The sequence below is a fragment of the Aulonocara sp. 'chitande type north' Nkhata Bay genome, linkage group LG7 (genome assembly GCF_057382095.1).
Source record: "Aulonocara sp. 'chitande type north' Nkhata Bay isolate Kocher_YH1m ecotype deep benthic linkage group LG7, A_spYH_male_GT1.1, whole genome shotgun sequence".
Classification (NCBI taxonomy): domain Eukaryota; kingdom Metazoa; phylum Chordata; class Actinopteri; order Cichliformes; family Cichlidae; genus Aulonocara; species Aulonocara sp. 'chitande type north' Nkhata Bay.
The window spans coordinates 12,429,816-12,444,770 of record NC_141350.1 but is presented as its reverse complement, the minus strand read 5'-3'; the positions used below and the strand labels follow the sequence as shown (position 1 = coordinate 12,444,770).

The 14,955-nt window shown below is 40.8% G+C and overlaps 3 protein-coding genes across 5 annotated transcripts in view; 2 read left to right on the top strand and 1 right to left on the bottom strand.

Moving 5' to 3' along the window:
* Nucleotides 1–382: 382 nt before the first annotated feature.
* On the top strand, nucleotides 383–4,678 carry ankrd34c (ankyrin repeat domain 34C). Its single transcript, XM_086298618.1, has 2 exons — nucleotides 383–718; nucleotides 1,612–4,678. The coding sequence occupies exon 2, from the start codon at nucleotides 1,662–1,664 to the stop codon at nucleotides 3,249–3,251; it is 1,590 nt and encodes a 529-aa protein (XP_086154744.1). The 5' UTR covers nucleotides 383–718; nucleotides 1,612–1,661; the 3' UTR covers nucleotides 3,252–4,678.
* LOC147324664 (retinol dehydrogenase 13-like) lies at nucleotides 3,484–14,316 on the bottom strand. Of its 3 annotated transcripts, none has more exons than XM_086298621.1 (7): nucleotides 10,513–10,725; nucleotides 9,128–9,268; nucleotides 8,889–9,044; nucleotides 8,346–8,507; nucleotides 8,086–8,202; nucleotides 7,778–7,982; nucleotides 3,484–4,580 (listed from the first exon to the last, which is right to left on the bottom strand). In XM_086298621.1, exons 1-7 carry the CDS (start codon nucleotides 10,583–10,585, stop codon nucleotides 4,484–4,486), a joined length of 951 nt encoding a protein of 316 aa, XP_086154747.1. In that variant the 5' UTR covers nucleotides 10,586–10,725; the 3' UTR covers nucleotides 3,484–4,483. The 3 variants fall into 3 exon arrangements, with proteins under 3 accessions (XP_086154747.1, XP_086154748.1, XP_086154746.1); XM_086298622.1 differs by lacking the exon at nucleotides 10,513–10,725 and adding an exon at nucleotides 13,462–14,316 and having other exon boundaries at nucleotides 3,492–4,580; nucleotides 8,853–9,044; XM_086298620.1 differs by having other exon boundaries at nucleotides 3,495–4,580; nucleotides 8,853–9,044.
* idh2 (isocitrate dehydrogenase (NADP(+)) 2) overlaps nucleotides 13,632–14,955 on the top strand; it is a 19,696-nt gene continuing 18,372 nt past the window's right edge. Inside the window, exon 1 of the mRNA XM_086298619.1 lies at nucleotides 13,632–13,826. Coding sequence (XP_086154745.1) covers nucleotides 13,709–13,826 — 118 coding nt within the window. The 5' untranslated portion in view covers nucleotides 13,632–13,708. The remainder of the gene's footprint in view (nucleotides 13,827–14,955) is intronic.

Genomic DNA, 14,955 nt, shown 5'->3' with positions numbered 1-14,955 from the left:
GTTTTCTCTGTGCCCTTTCATACATGGCAGACAGACAACCTGCCTTTATTCCTGTTCCACCCTGCAGAAAGATTAAATCGTATTTATAGCGCAGACTTACTATCTGAAGAAAATTCAAAAAGCAGCCTAAGCACTAGGCTCTAGGAGAAAAAGCAGCCTTCTAATCTTCATCACGTGTAGGCCAAACTGTGCCCACCGTTTTCATTTTCATACTGCTCTTTTGACATAATTAAAATAACACGCGCGCGCAGATCATTTGCATGTCTTTAGGAGGCAGCACTCGTTTTGTTTGTGTCCAGCAGATATAAAGACCGAGACAGAGGTTTTTCATCAGACGCAATTTATTTTGGTCGACTCTGACGTCAAGAGAATACACGTTTCATTCAACCAGCAAGAAAGTAAGTTATTTATAACCCGCAGCATCTCCAGGTTGTGATCCTTGAGTGCGCAGTGAAAGGAATACTCCCCATTGGACTGATGTGGTGTGCCTCCATAACAAAAGCCACACAGCTCATGCGTTATGGTGCCAGAGAGGCACGGCACACTGTAACCTAAACCAAGACGTATTGATGGGAACAGTCACGGCTGCATAACAAAAAAGAAAATAGGATTATTGTGGAGAACTTCAACAAACTTTCTGTTTTGAATCTTTAATTTCGCCCTCGCAGATGGCAGAGCACTGGTTACTTTGAACATGGAAAATCTCCTCTTTGACCAGGTAAGGAAACAACTGTCACACAAACAATATTACACGTGAAGGTTAATTAATTCAACTTTACCTCGCTATCTTGTATCGGTGAAGGCGGAGGCTGTTAAATTAGATCGACAGCTTGTGTTGCATGTGAAATCAAATGTATGTCTAATGTTGGCAAATTAATATTCAAACTGCAGATAAAATGTTTACATTTGGGATTTGAAGCAGAATAAGACGACGAACACCGCAACGTGTAATGGAGCGCGTCTTTCGAGCCAAGTTACCCAAAATGAGAACCGCGGACAGCGACTCTTTGAGCTTAGCGTGACGTTATTTAATGTCGCCAGTTAAAGAGCTTGAACAGATGTTTGGATCACTATTTGAAATTTATATAACAAACATCGCATTTACGCGCAGTCTCTCGTATATTCGTCCCAGAAAGGTGGAAAAATGATGTTTATGCTTACTTGTAGTGAATACTGGAGGCTTTTGTGTCAGTATCAGTATGTTGGGTGGGGGGTGGGGGGCACTGCTGTCTAGATAGAGGTTTAGAAAAAAAACATCAACTTTGATTATGACATCATGACACATCTATCAGTAGTGTTTATGACTCTAACAGGTGTGTTACCACGCTGACTTCTGCATGGATATATGTGATCTTTGAGGACGTGCATGAGCATTTTAGGAAAACTGCCAATTTTTTGTACAACACTGATTCAATTTCAATAATTAAACAAACAATATATCCACTATATTTCACAGATCTATAAGAGTAAGTTTTATTTTTATTTTCTTTAGGTTGTAACAGACTGCCACCTGCTGGCAGTGATAACAAATAGAAAAGCAGACAAACAAAGTGGGTATTAATCACTCATTTTACTATGTAAGCTGAACTAATTCCACAAATTTGTTCAAAGGGCTGCGAGCTGTGAGTTCAGTACTGAGAAGATCTGTGATTGGCTGGGTAATGGCAGATATTCTGGAACTGCGGACAGATGGAAACTCACTCCTGAAGGCAGTGTGGCTCAGACGCTTGAGACTCACCAGGCTCTTGTTGGAAGGAGGTGCCTACATCAACGAGAGCAATGAACGTGGGGAAACACCTCTCATGGTGGCCTGCATGTCCACACACACCGACCAGCAGAGTGTAAGTAAGGCAAAGCTCGTAAAATATCTGCTGGACAACCAAGCGGACCCCAACATACAGGACAAAGGAGGTCGGACAGCTTTAATGCACGCCTGCATTCACAAGGCTGGACACAAAGTGGTGGATCACCTACTTAGCAACGGTGCTGATCCCAGCCTGGAAGACAGGAGCGGGGCCTCAGCGCTGGTCTATGCCATAAACGCAGATGACAAGGAGACACTTAAACTGCTCTTGGATGCATGCAAAGCTAAAGGCAAGGAGGTGATCATAATCACCACAGACAAGTCACCATCTGGCACTAAGACTACCAAACAGTATCTAAATGTCCCTCCATCACCAGAGCTGGTTGAGAGATCTTCCCCGGCGTACTGCACTTCTCCCTCTGATATTAACGTCACAGCATCGCCCTCACCTGAGCAAGAGCAACAAAACACAGTCTTCAGTTTCCAGACAAAGCTAAAAACCTCCAGCTCAGCTTCGAAACTTGCCAATGGGCCCACGTCGCCGACGCGGCGGCCTGCAAACCCCAAACGTGCACGTTTGCCTCAGCTGAAGCGGCTGCAATCAGAGCCTTGGGGGTTGATTGCACCCTCTGTCCTGGCTGCTGCTGCCGCCGCCGCCCATGATGAGAGTAAGAAAGCTAGTTCTGATGAGGATGTTGTTGCAGGGGTAAACGGACTCTCTCTGAGTAAGAGGTCGGCTTTATCTCGACAGAACAGTGTAGACGGGAAGGACAGCTTATTCCCACTAGTGGGAGAACAGCCCTGCAAAATGACCACCTCATTATCAGTTCCTCCAACATCTAAACCATCATATGAGAGAACGCTAGGCCAACACCAGCCACTGGCACGGCGCAGCACGGTGCCTACAGAGCAGGAGAGCAGCAGCTGCAGCAGTGGACTAGCCAGTCTGAGAGACACAATGCATAGGAGACACCTGGGGAATGATCACTATGACTCAGACTCACAGCTCTATTCAGACTCTGCCATGTTAGATTCTCCTAAGGTCCCGGTGGAGCGCAGGAAACTAAACACCTCTCCACTTGTGATGTTAACCAGCTCCAGAGAATCTCTAGACAGCAATGCCAGCACATCCTCTCCCAGCACAGCACGCAGGCGTGCACCTGGTCTCCTGGAGAGAAGAGGCTCAGGCACACTTCTGCTGGATCACATCTCCCACACCAGGCCTGGCCACCTCCCCCCTCTTAACATAAACCCAAACCCTCCCATTCCCGATATCGGGGCTAGCAACAAGCCCTCCTCACCTCTGGCCACAGGTATTAGATCTATAGCTCCAGTAGCACCAAACACACCAAAGAGAGGTGGCCTCAAGTTGAAGAAGAAACTTGTGAGAAGGCACTCTATGCAAGTGGAACAGATGAAACAGCTTTCTGATTTTGAAGAGCATTAGTTAGTTATGAAGTTTATGCAGCAAATATTGTGGAAGTAGAGATGTTAACACCATAGATTGTGAGGAAGTACATCCATAGTCTACACAAGTCATTTGTGTCATTTGTGTAGACTCAGAGCCATCTAGTTGTTGAATTATGTGTAATTAAAAAATATAGATAGAATATATAGATACATTAAAACTGAGCAATATAGGTAGATTTCCTCCCCGTGTCACACTCAACCTTAAGGATAACTATCTTTTGACTTCACAACATCTGCTGTATATGTTTTACAGTTTTGAATGTAAATGCCAAGATATGGTACTTTTCCTCTGAACTAGCTGATCATGTAACATTAAAGGAACACACAGGGTACATTTGTAGCTGGTGGCAGATAGGGTGCACTTTGTGCATATGTAATTAGCACCATAATGGACATTCTGTCTCACGAAAAAAAAGAAAAAAAGAAAAAGAAAAAAAAATGTGATGCATTTGTCTGAGATGTAGCTTTGGATAAGATGAAATTGGACTGTTTGTAGCAATTCTGTACAAAGTGCCTTTAAAAAGAAACCGAAAAAAGTGATGAGCAGATACAAATTTTGTATAAAGAAAACTTTAATTCATGGTGATGTAACCAACATGTGTTTTGTCTCAGCACTGCTGGTCTCACATGGATCAAAATGAAGACTTGTGATGAATACATAGGATGTGGATAAACAGTATGCCTTAAAAGACAGGTATAACAATGGGCTATGTATAAGAGCACTTTAATGCCCACGAGAAAGAAACTGAATACCACTATTAGCAGTGTTACAAAAAGCTAAAGCACATTCATATATAATTCTTATATGATAAACCCAAGCAACAATAAATGACATTTTAACCCTTAGTCCACACAGATATTGGTGAAACCCATCAATTAAAATGTCATTTCAAGCTAAAGGCAATCAATGCTAAAGATCATACAGCTTCCATGTAACTGACCTGTGAAGCATTGCTTCTGTTTAAGAAAAAACTTAATTTAATTCATAGTATTTTTCCAATTAGTTTGTTGTATATTCTAAATAAATGTCTATCACTTGTGAATTTCTGTCTTTTGTTCATTTGTTGTCCTTAAGCAGGAGCTCAGCTGCTACTAGCAGCGCAGATGTTCACTAGAAAGAGTACCAGTTCTTTCCTCAGGCCACCTGGCAGTCCAGTGGCACCGCGATGATGACAATCATCATCAAAATCATCATCATCGTCGCTGTGACTATGTCAGACCGACCACAGAGGCACTCAGCTCCCACAGCTTCTTGGCAGCTTCATCATCCAGACCCTGAGGGGCTGCTGTTTTAGGGGCGCAGTCGCTGTAATCAGTGCAGACTTTAGTGTTAAACACACAACTTGATCTGTTCATGCTGAGTTGATTAAGTCACAAGAACAAGTTAATCAGTCAGATAAAAAAGGCAAGATATGCAATCAAAGGATAATTTACAAGGCAACAATGTCTTAATATTTTATACTGTTTTCTTAAAGATAATTATAGGAATTTAGATATTTATTAGTTATGTTATTACCCATATAATTTCATACAAAGACCAAAAGAGTCAGTTTTCACTTTATATACAAAAATAACATCAAGTAGAGCCAAACCGATATTTGTTATGTGGCGATATATCGGTATGGTTGACAACTAAAACCTCCAATTATGTTATAAATGTTGATGTTACACAGATATTCCACCAGATGGCACTCCGCAACTTCCCTGTTGGCATCGATAGGAGAAGTGTAAATGAGTAACCCATGACTTGTGGTGACAACAAAGCAACATTCCAAATATGGGTATTGGTCATAAAAGTCCAATATCAGTCAGGTTCTAGTATCAGCAGTTTAAATTAAGATTAAATCATATGCTTTGTAATTGCTAAAAAAAACTATTAAGGAAAATCTTAAAATGTTCTAATTTCAAACAAGAACACTCAGAAAACGGGACTTCCTTTAAAGGGCAAAGGCTATACTAAAACTTTGATGTTTTTTAATTATTATTATTATTATTATTATTATCATCATTTTATTACAACATCCTGATCTCAGCCTGTTATGGGTTCATTCTGACATCATAGGGTGTCATAGTGGGAGAAAAAAAAGAGGTGTGTTGTAGAGCACTCTTCATGTTCCCTTTCATATGGAACATAATACTTATTATATTGTATTTTTTTCCAAGGTCAACTTTGACCTTGGGCACCAACAATAAAGGTCAAGGTCAAATGTTTAGCCAACCCAGGTACTCATGCCCACCAAGACTTTGTATATTGTTTGAACTTGATCCATAAAACATTGGGGGTAATATAAAGTTTTTACTGACTTTCACATTTGGTACGACATTGACTAGATTTTCACCTAAATTAAATCAGCTCGAGCTGTTGTAGACTGCTAACAAACAGACAGACAAACAAACAAACAGAACAGATTACAGACTCGCTCACTTCAGGGGGAGAATTAATAAATACACAGACTGTGGAGAAACATCAAGACAATCTATTTTTAGGGAAAGCCCTGCTTATTTTAGCAAAACAGTTCTAGATGTGAGCATGGCTCTTTAGTAGATAAATGCTAAACTGTTTGTTACACAGTGTGTTAGGTACAGTGTTAGGTACACAATAAATACAATAAATGAATAGAATGATCTGGTCATTGTGATGTGAAGAGTTAATGGAAAATGATCCTCATCAGGCCTCAGATACTTTAAAATGTGCTGCCAGCATTTATATATACCCTCCATATATATATATATATATATCCTCCACATCTTCTCGAGAGAAGAGCTCGAGAAGATGTGGAGGGTGAAGGTAACGGTGGTCCCAGTGGTAATCGGAGTATTAGGTGCAGCGACTCCCAAGCTAGGCGAGTGGCTCCAGCAGATCCCGGGAACAACTTCGGAGATCTCTGTCCAGAAGAGCACAGTCCTAGGAACAGCTAAGATACTGCGCAGGACCCTCAAGCCGCCAGGCCTCTGGTATATCTATCTATCTGTCTATCTATCTATAAATATAAATATGTGTGTGTGTGAGCATGCAATCAGCTCTTGCCATTTTTAAAATCTTGAACACATGCAGCACCACTTAAATGTCAGTCATTCACTGGTAAATGGCTGAAATGCCTGATAAGATAATGTCAGCAGTAATGAAATACTGGAAATCTGCAAAAGGTGGAAAGCTGTCAGTGTATTGCAGCTGGTTTGTGGCATTTATATTGACTGTGATTTTGTCTAGGCATTTTTTTTCTGGGCATGCACACTGACGCAGCGACCCTGCTGACATGATGATTCCTTTATTTATCATATGATCTTGACTTTCTGTCTCAAAAAGATTCCTTGTATCAAAATCTCATTTTATATTGTGCTAATCCACATTTTTATATTAGTGCTAAATTGCTACTGTAGTATGCTTACAATGTAAAAGGGGTCGCTTGTAGTTGCAAATGAGTCACTCACCAAACACCCCTCACCTCTACAAAGCCTTTAAGTCTCCTTAGATAATTGCTCTGATTTTCCAACCCACAATTCTGGTCTCATCAGCTAAGCTTTCACCTGTAGCACACAGCTATTTCCTGCATAAAAGCCTCGATGAGCCTGCTCTACACTGCTCTACCAGCCCAGAAACAAACAGATGACAGTTAATAGACCAGATTAGATGGTGTTCAGAATTTAGGATTCAGCAGCTAAAAACACAGAATTGTCCCCCAGGAGTAAGACCAGAGTTAAAATGAGAGTGAATAATTATTTAACATTCACGAAAAGGTTAAGTACACGACCCCAAATGAACGTTAATGTGTCTGCTCGTTATGTTTTAGATGTGTCCGTCTAATTCACTGGATTTGAATCAGTGTTCACGCTGACATCATTTACTGGACTTGGACAACATTTTTCATGCATAGAGGAATTATCATGCTGTGGAAAAACCCACAGCATGTTAACACATTAGGTTTTTAAACAGTTGTGTTAACTGGACTTAATTATATTCAACAAATCACAAGAACATGTATTTTACTGTACGCAGATCAACTGTGTTCCCTGTTGTCACCTTTAAAAGGCCCATTGAGAGGTTGGAGAATCCTACTAGACATGACTGACTGGCACTAAGTAGTTTCTTTATCAGTGTTATTAGAAAATTTTTTCTGCTTTTACTATCAGCTACTTGTAGTTTTTTAAAGTGCAAAAGCAATCCCTAACTCACGTTCCCTATCATCAAAATGAATCCAATGACTCCCGTGCAATGACGTATTCAGAGTATAATTTTGAAGAAAATAAAGAACTGGTATCAGATTCATTTCCTGTGTCTGCACATCCACTGAGGGAAGATATTGCATTAGACTGCACTGAGAAAGAAGAGTCCAGCTGTTTCATTGCTAATATGCTTCATTACACATTCACAATACCAGTCTCAGTAGAGTATGTTAGTGTTGTTCTCAATATGATCCATTTCCCCCACATGGGCGAGCCGAGCAATATCCCTTTTGGCTGTCTATCAATAAAGAGCCCATCTGTTGAATTACACAGACTGACCTGTAATAGAGTCCACTCTCATTTTGCAGGCTTTCCTCCACAGCGCAGTAGATGGTGGTCTGAGCTCCTTCTGTCGGATTCTTGATGAAAAACACGAAGGGCACATACAAAACCCTCTTCCACAGGGGCACTGTGGGCCAGAAGTGTCGGCCAAGCTCGGTGCGGATGACTCCAGGGTGGAGGCTATATGCTGTTACGCCAGTACCTGCAAAATGACAAGATGCAGAACACAAGTCATTACAAGGACATGAAATCCCATTCAATGTGTAACGACACATAGAAATATAGATATAAAACAGACGCAGCACCTTGCAGCCTGTTGGCCAGCTCTTTTGTAAAGAGGACATTAGCTAGTTTACTTTGAGCGTAGCTTCTCCAAGGCCGGTAATCTTTGTCCTGATTTATGTCATCAAAATGGATTTGACCTGTTGAGAGAAAGCACTTCATCCTTATTCACAGATGTGGTATTTAACATTAAATGAATATAAAAGGATGACATTCCTGAGAGATTTAAAAAAAACAACTAATTCTCTTTATATGAACTAGAAAAAAAGAGGAAAAACTGCACCTCTCTCATGCGCTAAGCTGGAGACATTCACAATGCGGCTCGGCGCTGACTTCTTCAGGAGATCTAACAGACAGTTCGTTAAAAGGAAGTGGCCCAGGTGGTTCACACCAAATTGCATTTCAAAGCCATCTTCAGTCTTCCATTTTGGACAGCTCATTATGCCTAAAGGTAGGAATATCAAAGGAAATGTATTTACCGCCTGTTAAAGTAAAGTGTGCGTGTTAGTCCCCATAGGGAAATAGTTCCTCTGCATTTAACCCATTCACCCAGTGAAGCAGTGGGCAGCCGCCAGTGCAGCGCCCGGGGAGCAGTGTGTAGGGACGGTACCTTGCTCAGGGGCACCTCAGGGTAGCCGTTCAGTGGAGTCGAACCCCCGACCTTCCGATCATGGGGCCACCACTCTACCTACTGAGCTATCCCTGCCTGTTAAACACGAATGCACAGTCACAAAGCTGGCATAATATGCTAATCACACCATAGTGGGTCTGATGTGATTTATACATCCACCTGCATTATTGATGAGAACATCCAGGCGCTCCTCACTTGCTAGGACATCTTTGGCAAGTTGGCGTATTGACTGTAGAGATGCCAAATCCAACTTTCTGACAATCACGCTGTCATTTCCGCTTCTCTTTTTCACTTCTTCTGCAGCTTTATTAGCTCTTTCCATGTCCCTACAAGCCAGAATAACCCTCGCGCCTGCAATGCGGGAGCAAAGTCATTACACCTGAACAGATATTAGATTATAAAATTGGATATATAAATCCTGGCAAATCACCAACCTCTTCTAGCCATGTCAACAGCAGTTTCTTTGCCAATCCCAGTGTTGGCTCCAGTGATCAGGACTGTCTTTCCATCTAAGCGGGCTTTGCTGTGACACACACCACCTGCCATCCACTTCTTCAAACCAAAAAGTCCCACTCCTGTAAAAATGTCCGCATAGTGACAGCTCTAAATCTCCACTGATCAGAGCCATCTTCACCTTCTAGAAAAGGAAACCCCCACCCACCCAAAACAAAACACAACTGCACAGATTCAACAGATGTTTTAGGACCAAGATTTTCTCAAATATAAATTTCTGACCCCTTCTTCCACACCCTGAAGATAATACACTTGAATGAGTTTAACAGAAAAAGCCTTAAAGTGCCTTAAAATAATCTGAGAAATAATTAAAACTGCTTTTTTCTTTGTCCAAATGTGCATAAATATTTTTTTTAAAACATTGTCTCTCTATTTTACATAACTACAAATTGAACAAGTTTGGGTTTTGGGATGGTGATTGTGTAAAAAAGTGTTTTTTAACATCTAAACTAATAAAAACTCAAATAAAAGTCAACACTTTCAAACAATAAAAATACCAGCAAACCAGTAGACACACCTATAGCATCAATTTGAGAATCCTAGGTGACTTCCTTCTCAAATTAATAACATTTTCAGAAAACTATTCCGCTAACCTTTAGGTTGAGTTCACTGAGATTTAAACTCATCTGAGGTATTTAGTAGATGCACCTATGTTATTAATTTGAAGCATTTACAAAATAAACTGAAATGAGCAAACCTACTGGAAACGAACTGAAATTAAACAGAATTAAAAGCAAAAGCAAAAGTCAAAACGAAATAAAAAATAAAAACAAATTAGTAACTATAAAGCTATGATGGCAGACCGTGACCGTGAAAATATCAGGTTCCCTACCTTTTTTTGTAATAAATAAAACAAGCTAGCAAACCACCTAAAAAACAAATATAAACAATATAGGCACATCAAACGTGTGAAAGCTCATTCAAACTGCACTGTAAAGCACCAGGCACACCTAGAACAGTGTGTTAGTGAATATTTAGTTAAGATGTTAATAAGCTGTAGCTTAACAAATTCACTTTAACTATATTCTTATAAACGTGATGCAAAATCAAAGGCACTTGTCATTTTAACGAGCACGTGGGTCCGTGCGCAAAAGGCCTACATGCTTATGCAACGTCAAGTAAACGTCACAGAGTCTGTAAAAGAGCACGAGCTAAGACAGCCATCCGTGTGCTGTTTACAGTCTACACGTATGATCAGACCATTAATGTAAATCAGTGATTAGCTATTATATGAGTTACTTTGTTTTTCTTTTAACACACAACACCTGCTTTTGTGAAAAAGAGCCTGCGTCGGGTCACTTCATACCTGCTACTGTGACCAATGCAGTAGTTTTAGGATACTGGGAAACAAATGAGCGTGCAGCCGAGGAGGTCCGCATTGTCCCTGCTGACCCTGTTACTGTTTATGAATCTGCTTCTCTTAAAGTCCGGTTGGAGAAACGCCGGCGAACTTTCCTGCAAGCGAGACCTTACTGCCTGCTACAAAGTAAACCGCGTCAATAACAGCTACATAACAAGCGGAGCCTTTGCCCAGGAAGTACCGCCCATCGCCGCCCTACACGGGAATCCTATTGGTTCATTTTTGTCAATAGTGTTAATAATATTTTTAAGCAATTTTTTAAAAGCTATTGCCAAAGAAAGCAGCTAGTAAAGTACATTTTGGCTATTTTAGAACTTTTTTTTTTTTTTAGATTTTTAACAAATCTGAAAAAGTTCAATGCTATTAAACTAAAAACAAACAAACTCCAATATAACAAAATGCAATCAAATCAAACTGTAGTGGTATCTTTAGGATTTAGTAAAAACATCTTTGCTGAAACTATTATCATCTCACAACTTTCCATCTTCTCGTTTCATCTGCTCCCTCTAGAGGTCACCACAGTGGATCATCTGCCTCCATCTCACCCTGCCAGCATCCTCCTTTGACACCAACCTTCTACATATCTGTATCATAACAGGCTGTTAAACATCCTCTTCAATCTTGCTGCTATCTTTCTCTCTCACATCCCCTCAGACACTTGTCTCCACCGACACCCACCCTGCCCACACTCTCTTCTTCACCTCTCTTGTGCACTGACCACTGCCACACCAGGTATTTAAACTCATCTACTTTCACTACTTCTGCTCCTTGCATCTTTACCTTTCCACCGGTCTCCCTCTCATTCACACGCATGTATTATGTCTTACTTGAACTTTATTTCTTTTTCTCAGTGTCATTTGTGAATATCATAGTCCATGGAGTCTCTTTCCTGAAAGGGTGTAAAAATCAAAAAGGGTGTAAATCAGACATGATGATCCACATCTTTCTATGGCAGTAATAAAATTTAATAATCAAATAAAAATAAATAAGGTGTAAATAAGATGTTTTTTTTACACTGAATGTCAGCTGTTTTTTGTTTTGTTTTGTTTTTACAAAATACATTTTTGTTCTAAAATAAAGCCAACTGCATCTCTTAAAGCTGCATTTCCATTTCAGCTTTATTTAGGTATCATCAACTCATAAAATATGCAAGGTCAATGTATGCTGGGCTCAAGATATAATATGTGCAGTTATTATGCAGTGAAGCACAGCTGGTATGCAATAAAGCACTCGTGATTTAAGCTTAATAAACAGACAAATCTATCATCTACAAGGAATACTCATAAATTGTACAGCAGATGTCGCTGTAGGCTCATCAACGCTGTCTTGGTGTATTTTTACGTGATTCTAGCAGATGAGACACATACATCACATTAGCCCTTAAACTAGGCCTATATTTCATTTCTGTTTTAGTCACAGTTGCCAGTCAAGCACAACAAGACGTGTTTTGAAGCTATATAAAACACCTAAGAATCACATGATATCCCAAACTCCTACGAGCACATTAAGAACTGTCTGTGCTGTTGAGTGAGCAGACAAAAGAGGAAACCCACCAGAAGCACCGAGATGACAGTAATAACAGCATCAGCCTACACTATCAGATCTCAATTAAAGCCTAATCAGAGCTGCAGTGGAGCAACTGAATCTGGAATAAAATTTTACTGTGTCAGATCAATAAGGCGTGCTTTCTCTGAACTTTAAAGCATAACACAATGAGTCTAGACAGGGACAATATAGAGAGATTTGACCTTGTAATTCTTGTGACACCTGAGAGTGAATGTTTTCACTGTGGAGAGCTGCGGAGTGTCTGTAAATCGGGGAAGCACAGGCCACAAAGTACATGTGAAAACCTAGAGGTGTTCTGAAGTGGCTGTATAAAGTGAGAGGATTAGCTAACAGCCACCTGACTGCAGTGACCATGCTCTTTATTGCAGCCTCTCATTGAATATGCAGGTCAAAGTTTTGTATTTCAGGGACAACTGAATGACATTCTTATTGCACTGACCTTCTCGACATTGTTATTACACACAGTTTAAGCCATGCTGCTTGGGTAAATACATTATTGTTAAGGCTTTAGAGGTTTTTTCAACCAGCGGAGGCCTGCTATAATCTGAAGAGCACTTTAGAGGTGACCTGGCTGTCTCTTTTACTGGCTCACTACTAAGCCCGTCATGTGACTCCTCTGCAGACCTATCTCCGAGTATGGTAACCTTCCCCTGCTAAAATTAGAGGGCCCTCTGCTGAGACATTGTGGAATGTATCTTTCCCGTACCCATCCTGGAGACAAATCAGGACCTTAATAAATTTTCATAATGACTGTGTTTTTACCTTATGTCGTGACTGCTAAATTACCAATGATTTGTCATGAAAATTGTCAAATAGAAAATATCAAAGATAAATCTGTTATGATTGAGTTTGTTTAGAGCATTATATATCTCAGTCATTGCAATTTGTGTTAATGACGTAGTACTTTTGCCTTAAAACCAAGCAGATTTATTCTGATTTAGTTATTAGGACATTACATTGTTGCTGATTATTTCAGTGGGTTTCCTCTAATATGAAGATATGATCCAGCATGTATTCTACATAATAAATTACAGGCCTACATTAGCTAGATCTTAATGAATATTGGGTGACTGTAAATGCGTAGAGCTTCAGAAATTAATTTAATATACTTAGAAAACAAACAGGTAATATTTCTACAATGACCATTAGATTGGAACTATTTTGTAACAACTGTAAAAAACTTTTAAACTCCGCATTAAGCTTTGAGTAAATGAGCCTGATGACTTTGTTTGGGTTATTATGGTTTGTACAGAAAAGAAAGCCCGCATATACTCAATATTTATCTTGCTTGCAGGCTGTGACCTTTGTGTGGATTACCCCGTAGTTCACCTTGATTCAGTCGGGGTTATCCGGTCTCTATAACGAGCCTCTGTGGTGTTTAACCGCCGTTTTGTTGCGGTCCCTCCTCTGGGTATGTGTGACTCTGACGTAGCACTCAGCGTCTCCCGCCGGGGAGGGGAGAAGGGCGGTGCTGCTGCTGGTGACTATATTGCAGCGAGCCGCGGAGCGTTTGCCCCCCTCTTTAGCTCTGTTTCGTCGAGCGTTCACCGCAAAGTGTTTTCGGTCGCGGGAAGACATGGCTGGATACTTGAAAGTCCTCAGCTCCCTTTCGAGATCTGCTGGAGCTGCTTTTTCCAGAAACCCGGCGGTGCTTGCGCCGGCTGCAAATTGTCAGACTTTGCAACAAAGAAACTGTAAGTGGAGAGATAGCCGGTTCATCCCGAGCATCATTATGTTGACCGTTAACTGCAGCTTGACCTGGCCTGGTGTTAACGTGGCCTCTTAAAAAAACAAAACAAAACATGTAGCTCTGGTTGCATTTAGGTGAGCTAATGCAACGTCAGCGTACATAGAAAAAGCCGATATCAGGTTAGCCGGCTATTTTTACGGAGCTAACGTAGCCGTGCTAGCTGACTGTGCCGCTAGCCAAGTAGGATGCGGTTAATACCTTTAATGGTTTCCTGAGCGCAGGGCACCGATACTTTAAATGCCCACGACCGTTAAATGGCCGTTAACATGTTTGAGTTAACGGAGGCTGTTTAATGATAAAAAATGTAAACGTCGAAAAAAAGATGCGTGCAGCCTCAGCGAGACGACCCGTCTTTGTCTTCCTCCATTCAAACTTTGAGGAACCGTGGAGGACAATGTAAAGATATGCGGACTCAAATGAATTAAAACGGATAAACCCTGGCAGGCTTACATACCTTCTACTCTGACCTAGAATATAAGATTCATAATAAAAGTGGCGGTGCAGTGCAAAAGCTGGCAGTTGATGAATTAAGCGAATCTTCCGTTTTTAGCCGTGTTTGCGGATTTATTTATTTTTTTCCAAAGCTGCTAATCTCTGAGGTGGATCATAAAATAACCACGAGAGGAACCCGGTTAAATTCTGTTGTCCAAAAGGATGAGCTGCCCGTCAGCCGTGAGATCGTCAGTGCGTGATTTACTTGGGTGAAACTTTTCCCAAGGTCAGTTACCGCATACGAGTCTCCGCTATGGAGAGCAATGGCTGCCGCCGCTGCTGCCGTATGGCGCTCTCTGTCCTACATTACGCTTCTCATCTGGGTTGCATCCAGGCTGCTGCTCATAAAGACCACATCTCACCCTGCTATTTAGACTGTAAAACACTGTGCGGCTTGTTACTTTTATGTTCCCTCTAAATGTTAACAAACAAGACTCTAAAAATAAATAAAAAGGGAGACCAGGCTGAATGGATTTGTGTTTTTGCGATTCGGAGAGGAATCCTGTTTTATGACGTGCGCTCTGCAGCAATCCCAGATTAAATGCGGCTGAAATTATAAGATATATAAGATAAAAGAACAA

What these genes read in the sequence shown, in the direction of transcription:
- LOC147324664 (XM_086298620.1), bottom strand. Translation starts at nt 10,585, where the DNA reads ATGCGGACCTCCTCGGCTGCACGCTCATTTGTTTCCCAGTATCCTAAA. An exon ending in TGTTGACATGGCTAGAAGAG is followed by an intron (nt 9,045 to 9,127) that starts GTTGGTGATTTG and finishes CCCGCATTGCAG; the next exon opens with GCGCGAGGGTTATTCTGGCT. An exon ending in GCTGGCCAACAGGCTGCAAG is followed by an intron (nt 7,983 to 8,085) that starts GTGCTGCGTCTG and finishes GTCATTTTGCAG; the next exon opens with GTACTGGCGTAACAGCATAT.
- ankrd34c (XM_086298618.1), top strand. Translation starts at nt 1,662, where the DNA reads ATGGCAGATATTCTGGAACTGCGGACAGATGGAAACTCACTCCTGAAG.